General features: G+C 44.7%; 1 protein-coding gene across 1 annotated transcript in view; it reads left to right on the top strand.

The window, feature by feature from the left end:
• LOC147684913 (uromodulin-like) overlaps positions 1 to 14,780 on the top strand; it is a 500,763-nt gene that overhangs the window by 411,763 nt on the left and 74,220 nt on the right. The window contains exon 17 of the mRNA XM_086940796.1: positions 12,231 to 12,284. Within this exon, the coding sequence (XP_086796922.1) occupies positions 12,231 to 12,284 (54 nt within the window). The remainder of the gene's footprint in view (positions 1 to 12,230; positions 12,285 to 14,780) is intronic.

The following is a 14,780-nucleotide window of genomic DNA, read 5'->3' as shown; positions in this document are numbered from 1 at the left end:
GTCCGAACTACAAAAGCCATGTCCTTCCCAGAACGGAATCAAGCATCCGAGGACCGGACCGGTTTCGAGGTAACACCTCTCATCAGCCCGGCTAGCTTGACTCCAGTGGTGTGGAGTGCCTGGGACCCACGTCTGGGCATCCCCAGCGCACTTAGGGCGGCAATTGCAAACAAAACAGGTGATGGACCGAATGTGGATCAATGTCACACATTCATCCCAGTCCAAAGATCTGGGCCCAAATCCATCGTTTTTTTGCACTCCACACCACCCTGGGTTAGACAATGGCGATATGCAAATCAGCTCTGACCCTGTGCCCCATGGGAACAGTCCAGTCCGAACTACAAAAGCCATGTCCTTCCCAGAACGGAATCAAGCATCCGAGGACCGGACCGGTTTCGAGGTAACACCTCTCATCAGCCCGGCTAGCTTGACTCCAGTGGTGTGGAGTGCCTGGGACCCACGTCTGGGCATCCCCAGCGCACTTAGGGCGGCAATTGCAAACAAAACAGGTGATGGACCGAATGTGGATCAATGTCACACATTCATCCCAGTCCAAAGATCTGGGCCCAAATCCATCGTTTTTTTGCACTCCACACCACCCTGGGTTAGACAATGGCGATATGCAAATCAGCTCTGACCCTGTGCCCCATGGGAACAGTCCAGTCCGAACTACAAAAGCCATGTCCTTCCCAGAACGGAATCAAGCATCCGAGGACCGGACCGGTTTCGAGGTAACACCTCTCATCAGCCCGGCTAGCTTGACTCCAGTGGTGTGGAGTGCCTGGGACCCACGTCTGGGCATCCCCAGCGCACTTAGGGCGGCAATTGCAAACAAAACAGGTGATGGACCGAATGTGGATCAATGTCACACATTCATCCCAGTCCAAAGATCTGGGCCCAAATCCATCGTTTTTTTGCACTCCACACCACCCTGGGTTAGACAATGGCGATATGCAAATCAGCTCTGACCCTGTGCCCCATGGGAACAGTCCAGTCCGAACTACAAAAGCCATGTCCTTCCCAGAACGGAATCAAGCATCCGAGGACCGGACCGGTTTCGAGGTAACACCTCTCATCAGCCCGGCTAGCTTGACTCCAGTGGTGTGGAGTGCCTGGGACCCACGTCTGGGCATCCCCAGCGCACTTAGGGCGGCAATTGCAAACAAAACAGGTGATGGACCGAATGTGGATCAATGTCACACATTCATCCCAGTCCAAAGATCTGGGCCCAAATCCATCGTTTTTTTGCACTCCACACCACCCTGGGTTAGACAATGGCGATATGCAAATCAGCTCTGACCCTGTGCCCCATGGGAACAGTCCAGTCCGAACTACAAAAGCCATGTCCTTCCCAGAACGGAATCAAGCATCCGAGGACCGGACCGGTTTCGAGGTAACACCTCTCATCAGCCCGGCTAGCTTGACTCCAGTGGTGTGGAGTGCCTGGGACCCACGTCTGGGCATCCCCAGCGCACTTAGGGCGGCAATTGCAAACAAAACAGGTGATGGACCGAATGTGGATCAATGTCACACATTCATCCCAGTCCAAAGATCTGGGCCCAAATCCATCGTTTTTTTGCACTCCACACCACCCTGGGTTAGACAATGGCGATATGCAAATCAGCTCTGACCCTGTGCCCCATGGGAACAGTCCAGTCCGAACTACAAAAGCCTTGTCTAACCCAGGGTGGTGTGGAGTGCAAAATAACGATGGATTTGGGCCCAGATCTTTGGACTGGGTTGAGTGTGTGACATTGATCCACATTCGGTCCATCACCTGTTGTGTTTGCATATTCCGCCCTAAGTGCGCTGGGGATGCCCAGACGTGGGTCCCAGGCACTCCACACCACTGGAGTCAAGCTAGCCGGGCTGATGAGAGGTGTTACCTCGAAACCGGTCCGGTCCTCGGATGCTTGATTCCGTTCTGGGAAGGACATGGCTTTTGTAGTTCGGACTGGACTGTTCCCATGGGGCACAGGGTCAGAGCTGATTTGCATATCGCCATTGTCTAACCCAGGGTGGTGTGGAGTGCAAAATAACGATGGATTTGGGCCCAGATCTTTGGACTGGGTTGAGTGTGTGACATTGATCCACATTCGGTCCATCACCTGTTGTGTTTGCATATTCCGCCCTAAGTGCGCTGGGGATGCCCAGACGTGGGTCCCAGGCACTCCACACCACTGGAGTCAAGCTAGCCGGGCTGATGAGAGGTGTTACCTCGAAACCGGTCCGGTCCTCGGATGCTTGATTCCGTTCTGGGAAGGACATGGCTTTTGTAGTTCGGACTGGACTGTTCCCATGGGGCACAGGGTCAGAGCTGATTTGCATATCGCCATTGTCTAACCCAGGGTGGTGTGGAGTGCAAAATAACGATGGATTTGGGCCCAGATCTTTGGACTGGGTTGAGTGTGTGACATTGATCCACATTCGGTCCATCACCTGTTGTGTTTGCAGATTGGATATTCTATGCTTTCAGTTTCTTCACCAGACCCTAGGTCGAGGGAACACATCTCTGCTGGGATGGAGGCACAGTCTCCTGCCGCCAAAGAATATAAGACAGTAAAGTGTTCTATCTAAGCGAATGCAGCAATATTGTTGCCAATGGGGCAAAAACCCTCCTTCCCCCCTGTGGCTACTAGATTCCAAGCAGTGCGGTATTCGCCCTCTTTTGCTGAAGCTAAAAGCCCTCCCCAAGTTCCTTTATCCCATTTCATTTTGCTTCAGAGATGACCTTTTTGTAAGCCACCCGCCTAACTGTAACCATCCCTTTGTTTTGCTGCTTAATAGTAGCAATTATGGCAAACTTTGCATTCATGCAAGATTGGTTAAACCAAGAGGGAGGACTTCTCTTGTTTCCTGCAGATGTAGCTTTAATGAAAAAAATATTCTTGAGGCCCTCAGACATTCACTCATGTAATTCCCCAATCTTCTGTAATGACTCACTTTGAGCTCAGACCAAATCCATTCTCAGCAGGTTCCAAAGGATAACCTCCAATAGTTTGTACAATTGATCCAACCAGATCTTGTGTGTATATCATGGTTCTTTATGTTACTCTGCACCTATTAGAAGATAATTGAATGCTACTTTCAAGGGGGTCAGATGACTGACTGACCCCCTGTCATCTGGGAGCTCTAGGATAAGAACTAAGGCCCAAGGCCTTGTGGTCGCTGTTGTGCCTAAGTGTGACTGCCATATAAATAAGACATGGCCAAAGTCCTACATCTATCAGTATATAATCTATAAAACTGGTACTATGAATGTGAGTAAATGGGTGCTTCCCATCTATATCAGAGGAGGGTCTTCCATTACATGTGCTAATGAAATGTAATGTTTTAGAACTAACATGTTAAACTGTAGGGCTGGGGGGACCAGTTTCTACTAGGGGGTTGTTAATTCAGAAATGAAACATTCTCTATCATCCTCCTGCGTAAGAGCATAAGAACTACTGTCCAATGGCTAAAATTGGCAATTAAAATACCCACCCACAATTTTGAATACTCTTTCTGGTAGAGAGGCTAAGTGTACAACAGTTGGAGATTCACTTTTATTCCACACAGGTCAAAGATAAACATTGTAACATATATGACTATAGAGGGGAGAATGTTAAACGTATGCATAAGATATCATCGAAGGCGCTCACAATCTTATTAATAACACACCCAAGGGTGGCGCTGACCCAAGTCACAAGTCCCCCTGATGGTCTGCCCATACCCTGTGTAATTGCTTTGTTGCTATTCTTAGCTAATCCCACATGATGGGGCTGCATGTTTAGCCATGTCTCTTGGAAGAGATAGAGGGTGTGCAGATCTATCTACTCAGATGAGGAATACTGTCCTCCAAATTTCAGGAAAGCCAGGTCAGGTCTCTGGAGAGCCACAGAATCACCACCTGTGTTGCTGAACCTCGGGAAGTCCTTAGGACGACAGGAGCAGCAGACCGGTTAGCTTTGTTGTGGTGCCTGCTGATGCATAGGAGTGACTCCTTCACTCTAAGGGAGATTTCTTCAGATGCCCTTGATGCCCACGGGTCTTCTGGAGAACCTGAGCAAAGCACATACACAGACAAGTCTGAAGACTTGAAGAACACCAAGACCAGGAGCAGTAAGAGTCTTCTTTGATGCAGTATCAGTTCTAGGCGCAGACCAATGAAGTCCAATTGTCCAGATGGTCGAAGAGTGTCTTGGTTTCAGAGGTGAGTTTTGTTCCATGATGAATCTGAGGACCCCCAACAGGGGAGACCTTAAATACCAAAGGAAAGGGTTGGAACGACTCTGAGATCCCTCTCAGAGGAGGGGCTGGACACAGGAAAGTAATTGTCCAGTTTCGCTCCAGAGCGAGAACCAAGGGAATGCAAGGAGGGCACCACTAGTGCCCTTCAATGCATTCTAGTGGCGCTGGAAAGCGACCCCACCCCAGCCCAATATACTAAGTCCTGTGTGGGAAGTGGTCACACTGGCCTGTGACAAGAAACCTATTGTTATATTCACCCCAGCCCGAACTCAGCTCAGCAGCAGGAGGACAGAATTGTGTCTGTGGTCAGCGGCAGCTCTAGCTTGATGGCAGACCCTGAAGGGCTGTAACCAGAAGTACAGGGGGTTCCTCTGAGGAGCCCCTTGGTCAATGGGATCATACCTCAAATACCAGAAACGATGCTTCCAACCTGTTTGATACCAAACATGACAGGTTCAGTGCAGCCATTATAAAGTTAGACATTTCTTAATGACTGGTGTTCACTATATGTCTTAAAATGGCTGACTGCACTCACAAAGCCTGGAGAATCGACTCCGGGGTTTGTAGGTGTGTCCTGCTCATGCTGGGGCACACTCACACCAATAACCAAGCACCTTGCTCTCAGGACAGATAGGCCATCCACAGGGGTGACTTTTATGTTTTAAGTTCAGTGACCTCAGATATAAGGAAACTTATTTCTCTTCCAGGGGATACTCATCAATAGTCATAAGCATTGAATAGTCACTGCCAACGTGCGGGGACCCTGAAGCACATAAAACATATATATTATTTATACATTTAAAAGTACGAAATACTCTAACGCATACATACGGGTGCCGCTCACAAACAGGAATTGATTCCACTGGAGAGTTTGACTCTTTTTTGCTTACCGCCTAAAGACTCTGACGCCTCCCCACAATGCCTGCTTCTGCTGGTGTGAGCGCATTCTGCAAATCGGCAGAACTCGACATCGCTCCCAGCTGGAAGCTGTGTGGGTAGAAGGCTTTGCGTCCACTGAAGATAAGGCTCACTACCGGGGGACTGCGAGGACCAGCATTCTCCAGGTCACGCAGCTGGTGCCTCTTCCCCCGGCGGCCACGCCCACCGCCCACGGTCTTTAAAACCTTTTGTGACACCCGCTTCGCGGGTGCCGCTCACAAACAGGATTTGATTCCACTGGAGAGTTTGACTCTTTTTTGCTTACCGCCTAAAGACTGACGCCTCCCCACATTGCCTGCTTTTGCTGGTGTGAGCGCGTTCTGCAATCGGCAGAACTCTACATCGCTCCCAGCTGGAAGCTGTGTGGGTAGAAGGCTTTGCGTCCACTGAAGATAAGGCTCACTACCGGGGGACTGCGAGGACCAGCATTCTCCAGGTCACGCAGCTGGTGCCTCTTCCCCCGGCAGCCACGCCCACCGCCCATACGTACACAAGTGACGTGAGCTCCACCGCGACGCGGGACGTGCGCGGGACGGAGCTTGGGGCGAAGACCGGGCAAAGAGCGGGCCGTTTTAGGCCGTTAGAGGCCGATTAGGGCCGGGCCGGGCCACCCCTCTAACTTCTGGTGTAACCTAGGCTTTTTAATATTTTTTAACTTATTAGCATGTCTCCTAGAGGAAGCAGAAGCAAGACTGCGGCTAAAAAAGGGCAACTTACTGGCCCTATAGATAGCTTTATAACGAGGGCAAACTCCTTTATAGACCAGAGCATTTCACTTATTGAACGTAGGGTATCCCAAGACCTACTAGAGGCTAGAAGATCCTCTATGGGACACCTGGCTAATGCAAGAACGCCGGTCTCTCATAAGGATCAAAGACAGAGCGAGGGCGGAAACAAATGGCAGAGTCTTCCAAATATAGTTGACCTATCGGTCTCGCAACTCTCGCAACTTTCGGATTCTCAACTAACTTCAGACTTAGAAAAAACCCCAGATTTAGTCTCGCATCCCACCCCTGAAGAGGTAAGACAGGCAAGAGGGAGGAGGGAGGGAGCCATAAAGAAGAAGAAACACGTAGCGACAAGTAACACATTAACAGCTAAACCAACGCCACCTATAACAGAGACAATAGAGAATACACCTAGCTCCCCTCTGTTAGAAAACCAGAACAGGCATACGGCGGTGATACATCATATACACGATGTTTCACCTCCTACAAACCTAGAAATAGTATCTAACACTCCACTAACAAATGAAGTAGATCACAACTATAACACGGATCTACTAACCAAAATTGGAGATCTCTTACAACAAACCTTCACCCCCATCAAGCCAGACTAACAAAGTTAGAAATAGCGATAGCTGAACTTTCAGCTCTGATGAAATCAAAACAAAACCCTAACCGTACCCAAGAGCCACAAAAAGCACAAAAACCAGTGACGGCCAAGCCGTCTAGCTTAACCTCCATGGCCCAAGTTAAAAATTCGCCCCCTGCACTGACTGTAGCACCTAAGCCTACAAATACGACAGTGGTTAAGAAATAAATAACAGAAAATCCACCTGTAAATACCTCAACTGAAAAAAAATAATACCCTTTTTGACCCCATTAGTACAGGTACGAAACCAAAACAACCTCAAATAAATAGAGAGAGGGAGAGACAACAACTGGGCGAAACACGCCCAGTAACCCTTCCGCCAGAAGCGAGTCCATTTGTTGTCATTTTGACTGGCGTTCCAGAACTGGTGGACCAAAAATCCGAACCAAACTGGTCGCTAAAAAATAAGATCCAACATTGGCTTAGCATAAACCGCCCACCCCCCCCTTACTGTTCAACTAGAATCCTGATGGTCAGAAGAGCCCCCTGGGTTGGTCAGGGAAGAAAAACAATACAGGGCGATTGTATCTTAATTACTTTTGAAGACCCTAGAATAGTGGAGTACATCTGCTCAGGGGAGGATCTTGGCTCTAATGGGGGGATTGGCACAAAGCGCCTCTCCTTTTTTTTATCCACCAAGATTTCCGGACGGTCCCTCTCAAAGTGATGGACCTTGGTACACAGTGGGCCCTCGCTATCGGGGAAGAGAAAGGGAAGAGTGGAGGGGGCAAGATCAGAGGAGAAATTATAGAGAACCATCTCGATGGGAGGGTTGGAATGGAATACCATTAATGAACATGTATAGTGGCCTAGAGTCAGTGGACTGACCATCACAGCCAGAAGACCGTGACTCCCCAACTCCAGATAACCCTGACATCCTTCATAATTCCCAAACCGACAACACCTCTAGGAGAGACTCTCCACTTTTGGCTATAGTCTCCTGGAATTCCGCGGGATTACGGCCAAAAATTGAAGACGGGAGTATATGCACCTTGTGGGTAGACACCAAATAGTCTGCCTCCAGGAGACATGGTTGCCAATAGAACTTCACCTACTGGGTTTTAAGACGTATTTTTCTCCCGCGCTGGTGGGCCCAAAGGGCAGGCCAAAGGGAGGACTAAACATCTATATAGCCAACACTATCCAGCAAATAAAAATAAATACTATCGAATTGGATCATAACTTCCAGATTCTCTGTCTCTCTCTACCCAAAAACGAGTCTGTTGTCCTCTTTAATCTTTATAACAACCTTGAGGAACAACAGCTCCAGAGAGTGCTAGTAAATCTACAAGAGAAATTATCCACCCTAAGGCAGAATAGAGGAGCAAAAGGCCCTGTATTCCTTATATGGGCAGGGGATTTCAACTTACATCATTGCAATTACCCGGAGAAAAAATGTGCAGGGATGGTGACTGAGGAGGGCAATCCCCTCACTCACATTTGCCATAATAAAATGGGTGCAATAATGAACGATCTTCTATCAGATCTGGACCTCCAAATAGCAAACACCCCAGATGGTAGTACTAAGCGCCTAGAACCGACCTATGTGGGAAGGGGGTTTAATTAAACGGTCGACTATATTCTAATATCGGCTGGTCTTCAAACTAGAGTTAATCATTTTGAAGTTATACCAAACACCCTAAGTGATCACTCAGCCCTCAAACTGGAATTGAATTTAATCCAGCAACAATCCTTACCCCTAACAATAGCTAAAGCTAAAGCACTGAGTCAGAATAACATAAATCTGGGCCAATTAAATGGATACACAATAAAGTGGGGGAAGATAAACCCCGGAGAACTCACCGAAGAGCTGATAAAATCAACATATCCCCAGATTAAGAAATGTCTAGACTTAATGACAGAAGATGAGGAATTCCTTAGCAACTTCTCTATAATTATGGAAAAAATTAAATCCTTACTTACAGCAAAACCAATAACTCGACCCCGCTGTAACAAAGGCTGGTTTAATCATGATTGCACCCAGGCTCATTCCAAGCTCAAGATAGCATTAAATAAAGATGATAGAGATCCCCATCTAATAGCCACATTAAGAAAGGAATACCTTGCAATACGGAAAAAGGGAAAGGCAGAATTAAAGCAGGCTTTGTGGGACGAACTTCACTCTAGTGCCCAAGCAAAAAACAGTGAAGCTTTCTGGAGAGTAGTGAGAGCTCCATTTTTGGTAGACGAAAAAACTCCAAAAATTGAAGTCGCCATAGAAGAGACAGTATGGGTATCGCACTTCTCCAAAATATTCCAAAAGCAAGAAATAGACCAAGAAACTGAAGGAGAAAATTTATTAGCTCTGACTTATCCCATCCAAATAGACTTTGAAATCTCGGAGGTCCTTCTGGCCCTGAAATCAAGTAAAAATGGAAAATCTCCAGGGCCGGATGGAGTCCCAGTAGATTTTTTTAAGTATAATACAGACCTCTGGGCCCCCATTATTACCAGGGTATGCACGGCAGCCGCAAAGAAAGGACTTCTGGAGTCCTGGACGAGGTCCGTGATGGTTCCGATTTTTAAAAAGGGCAATCGCCAGGACCCTGCCTGCTACCGTCCAATATCCTTCTTGGATTCGTTGGGAAAGATAGCAGGTAGGGTGATCCTGGAGCGACTCCAGCAGTGGGTGGAGGAGAGAGGCATTTTGTCCGAGTTGCAATTTGGCTTCCGGGAGGGATTCGGAACAGTGGAACAGGCCCTAAATCTTTCTATCATTATGGGGAAGTACATACACGCAAAGCAAGACAGACTCTACATGGTTTACGTGGATCTGTCTGCCGCGTTCGATTGCGTCTCCCATACCAAATTATGGTCCGTGCTATCACAAATGGGGGTAGATCTGCCACTTTTAAACTTTCTGAGGGAATTGTACTCTAAACCCTCCGCTAGAGTCCGTTTTGGCACAAAGGGCGAGCTGTCGACGTCATTTAGAGTAGAGCGTGGAGTCAGACAAGGATGTGTCCTGGCACCTTTCTTATTCTCCCTCTACACTAACAACTTGGAGGTTGAGCTTTTGAAGGGTGCCCAGGACCTCCCACAGGCAAAACAACGCCTGATTCCCGCTCTGCTCTATGCGGACGATGCCGTCCTACTGGCACGGACTCCTCGCGAACTCCAGAAGGTACTTAGCAGATATTCTTCGTTTATGGGCAGCCTCGATCTCCATATAAATGTGATGAAGACTTTTGTAATGACGGCAGGCACAGGGAGGAAACACCCCAAAGACTTAATCCTTAAAAATCCAAAAATAGAGTTTACATCTGATTATTGTTATCTGGGCATTACGATAGATGATAAATTGTCCTGGAAAGTGGCAGTCGAAGCAAGGAAACATTCCTTTAACCCTTTCGCTGCTGATGACGAGCTCAGCTCGTCATCACCCACGGGTGTCGTGTGCTGATGACGAGCTGAGCTCGTCATATCTGCACCAGAATCGCAATTTGCAGCACAGCGCAAAAATCCCCACAGCAGCCATGTGGTTAAGAGAGCTATAGCAGCCCTGGTGTCCTTCTCGCAAAAACTGGGAAAACGACCACCCCTGGAACTACTAGCAATTTATAGAGCCAAATGTCAGTCAACAGCTCTATATGGGGCTGGCGTATGGGGTCACACAGATGTCTCTGCCCTACAGGTTGCAGAAAATGCTTTTTTGAGGTTCCTCCTGATGGCCCCAAAGCGATCCTCAACGTACGCATGCCATGCTGAACTAGGCGTCCCATACGTTGAAGATCTGGCAAGAATACAACCTCTGCTCTTATGGCGCCGCATCTGGACCTCGGAAAAAAATGCTTTCACTAAGACGATAGTGGCAGATGCTATGACATTAGATCACACTCTAAAAATAAAATGGCTAGCCTACATTAAGAACTTTTTCATTGACCTAGGGTTGGAGAAATACTACTCCACTCCTGAAAAGATCTGTGAAATTTCAAAAAAGGAGTTAAAAGATCTGGCCCTGGGACACTTGGACAACCTAAGGCTTCTTTCAGAAGCAGGCAAACCCTCTGTCCACCATGCCATAATGGTTCAATCCACTTCTTCCGTTCAGCCCTATCTAAACCTTGAAATGAGTGTGTTTGATCGTTTCCTTCTGACAAGATTCAGATTAAACCTATTTCACAGACTAGTAGCATTCCCAGTAATGAATGCATGGGATTCAACCCTACCCCCCTGTCCTTGTGACGAAAAGTCAGTACAATCCACCCTACATGTAGTCATGTTCTGTATATTTTATAATGAACACCGTAAATTGTGGTTACTGTCCCTCCTAAAATCTTGGGGTTTTAGACAGTGCCGTCCTGCCATGCTGTACCTACAGTTCCTAGACACAGAAATCACCTGCTATCACGTTCTTAACTTTTTGAAATGCATATTTAGACACAGGAAAAACCTGTAAAGTAATTTCCATTAATCAGTGTACTCTAAATGAACTGTGAAAATAATTCTTGTATGTGAAATTGTACTGTATTGTAAAATTTTATGCTCACAATTTTTAAAGGAAGACATTATTATGTATTAATATTGCTTTTATGGATTTCTAATTTTTGAATAAAGAAATTTATATATGTATCAATAAATCAAGCCTACCAGCATTAAGCTAAAATGCCAAAAGTGAATTGAATTTTTCATTTAAAATACTTATGTACACTTAGCAGTTCTGTAACATAGAACATGCACACCGTAGACTTTAGAAATATAGCCTTACTTTGAAAGGAAAAAATGCAAGGGCATTAAAAATGATAACAGAAAAAACTGACACCATGCCTTTAAGACCTCCAAGACCTCCTGACTCCAATCATGTCAAACAGGTGACAGGTCAGTTATTTTTTCCGGCTCCTCCACTAAGGATCCTGGAGCCCTGAGCTTTCCTTATTTGGCATTTTTTGTCAAAAACATTCTTTTCAACTCACAACATTGTATCTTCACTCGACGGTTTAAGATCCCTGGTGCTTTTAACCAGTTTTCTGACTGAAAAGATATTTTTTTCTCAGTCAAAAATGCCATCTCTTTTTTTAAATAAAATGACCTTCCTGTGGCAGGAAGGTCGGTAAATCAGACCCACATTCACTCTGTATAGCATAACAACTCTTCATTTCTACCCTTAAAGCACAAGCACTTTCTATTGAGCACACTGCTGTGGTTTTTGGAGTGACTAATGTATGAGTATAGTGGACGTATAGCATTATTATAAATTGAAATCTATGTTCTGGAATACTATTGCATTCTGTGTGATGATTCTTCAACTCGTGTTCTCTCCCTGTTATCTTGTAAATCTTTTTAAAGTGTGATTCAGGATAGTTAAATTGAATTGTTCTATCCTTTCTGTCTGTAAGGACCATTGTTTTCTGGATTAACTAGTACCCGGGTCTTTCTGATTCCCTTTGTGTTACCCCAGTATTTTCTAATAGATGAAGATATAAATCTGGCACTTGGCCCATGCACTGCTTGCATCGGGATTGGAGTTTCCCCGTCTGCTCACAAATAGGGCTTTACTCTCCATATCATGACAATTTACTTAATCTACATTGGATTCGAAACATTTCTTTGGGCAAATAAAATTAATATCCATTTCACATGCCACTTCCTGAGAAAATTGACATGTTGAATAGAAGATATCTGTTGAGCAAAAATTTTCATTGCAGTCTTTCCTGGCTGTTGATATAATTTATTCTTCTGTTTTTTAGACTATGCGCAAGTCAATGCGTCAGTGCCTGAGGCTCATTTTTCTGTCTCCTATGGTAAGTTTGCTTTTTATGATTAGAAGTTTGATCAATTTGTTAACCTTTGTAAATGTTCTGAGGATTCTCATTTTCATTTTAACATAGTTTTATCTGTATGCTAATTCCTTCTTTAATATGTGTCTTGCAATGTTGTCTTAAGATAGAACACTGTGAAATCAACATGTCTGAAAGTTTTCCAAAAATTGATTATGAAAAACATGTTTTTGTATTCTCCTTTTCAATTCTTTGGAGAATAAAGTGATGTATCAATAATAGTTAGTCAGTTCCAATAGGTTGGAATAATTCCTTAAATTAATGTATATTGGCTCATGTAAACTTTAAATAGTTAATACAAAATCAGTAGGGCGAGAGAAGCTCCATATCCACTGGTTCTGCTGTGGACCATGGACGTATTTAGCAAAGTTAATATTTCCCCAATGGCCCTCCAACAGATATGGTGAAAATACGTGTAATGATAACATTTAAATGCTTTCTGGATCACTATTTTATGATTTCCTGTTGAAACCTCTAAATTGGTTTTCTGTATTTGGAAACAATGTCCCTGATGCATAGTGAGTTTTCTTTATGAGCATCTGGGATATTATAACTTAGACGGTGTTACCAGGCTGGGAAAAAGGTCCACCTTAATTAGTGTCCGGTTTCTGATGGTGCAAGGAAGGCCACATTGGAAAAGATGCACCGCTGGAGGGTCATTTCCAACGGAAGAACCCAATAAGGTCACATCATTTAAAATACAGCATCTCCCCAACTCTTTATGAGGAAAAAGAGCCAAGATGTGGGCAGGAGGAGATATTCACCAATTTATTGTGAATGTCATTTTGCTGCCCACCTCTACATGTAAACATCACACTATGTAATTTGTTGGAGTCCTCAACTTCAGAGCTCTATCGCTTAACAATAGTAATCATAGATACCCTAGTTTCCTTCTATGCAAGTAATCATCTAATAGCTCTGTCTCTTTCCTTTCTTTTGTTATCACTTATATGTCTAAGGTTTTTTATTGGCTAGAGAGTGTTGGCGTATAGTGTAAATAACAATGATGAACAAGAAACAGAATAATTCATCCATTATAAGGAATTATATTTTTCCTTCAGAATGCTTTAGACAAAGAGAGAAGCAAAGGAAAAATGTTGAATCTCTGCCTTATGTGGACCATAACGAAACAACTAGTTGTTTAATCTGTCTTTCAGGTTGTGAAATGGGGTGATTCTGTGATGACCAGATTTACAGTAGACATCAGAGTTCTACTGCCACCATATTCACCGCAAACATAACTCCTGAATGAGGTCTAAATCTTGTGATCCTTTAGCACTTTTTTTAGGAAAATTGCTGTTAATTTCTCCATTGCCCATAAGTGGCACATCTTTGTCACCACACTTGCATCGCGGGAGGGTGGTTGTATTTCCAAATCTGGATGATCCTAAGTCATGCTGCAAGGAGCATGTGGGTGGTTTGGCACCTAGCATAGATAGTGTTGCATAATCCCCTTCACCCTCAGTATAAACAAACACTAACACCAAGGAATGTAGTGGAATAACCTTCTCTTTTAGAGCTTGTATGTTGGCTGTAATTCAAAAAGGCCTTTATTGGAAGGCAAGACCATACAACATGTTTGAGCATCTCTTTCTGGTCACAAATTCTTCGACATGCATCTAAGCCTCTATGTATTTTTGTCCCATTATTCTTGAGTACGATACCAGTATATCAAGGCATTATAAGCATTTTGTTGAACATCTTTAAATCTTCAACAAATGAACGTCTTGGCTGCCTGTGTCTGTATAATGAACACACAGCACTTCACATTGAACTCACTGTAAAATGCCTAAGTATTAATGGATGCTCTCTTTTTCAAACTCAGAAGTGGCTATCCAATATACCTGCCTTAAAATCCAGTTTACATGCTAAAAGAGTTAGAGAAGATGGAAACGATGACTCTCTCTTCAGTTAAAACCATCCCCTATGGTGTAACAAACCAGTTGTATCTTTCAGTGGTCACTCATTTGCCATTAATGTTTCAGAGGTAAGCAGATACCATGACGGAAGGAAATTTAATATTGTTGTTCGAGTAGGACCCATGGCTTTGCCATTCTCAATCATTACCACTCCAAAACCAGTGGGAGCTGGGCTTCATGTACATACTTTCTTTTCTTAATGAAGGAAGCCCATGCCACCATCACCCAATAACTGATAAAGACACAATCTTGCAATAGTTGGTTTCTTGTCATTTACATAGAGGGCTACTAAGTTCAGTTTGACATTTTTGGAATATGTCTCTTGGGACCCATACGGAGAAGAGTTTGCCATGTAGGAAATTCTTGTGCTATGTTGGTAAGTTGTGGCAAGGGATTTTAATATATGGTTTTCCCCTAGACAAAGATTTTTGATCCTCCTCCTCAAATACGAATCCTAATTTGGGCAACCAAAAGACTGGGAAAGTTGTAAGCATTTAAATCTTTAGTTCCTTTAGGTAGGAAGTTTCTTAAATATTTGATC

Source organism: Lissotriton vulgaris, chromosome 10 (assembly GCF_964263255.1).
Source record: "Lissotriton vulgaris chromosome 10, aLisVul1.2, whole genome shotgun sequence".
NCBI lineage: Eukaryota > Metazoa > Chordata > Amphibia > Caudata > Salamandridae > Lissotriton > Lissotriton vulgaris.
The sequence above is the reverse complement of the archived record's forward strand: the minus strand, read 5'-3'. Positions and strand labels throughout refer to the sequence as shown.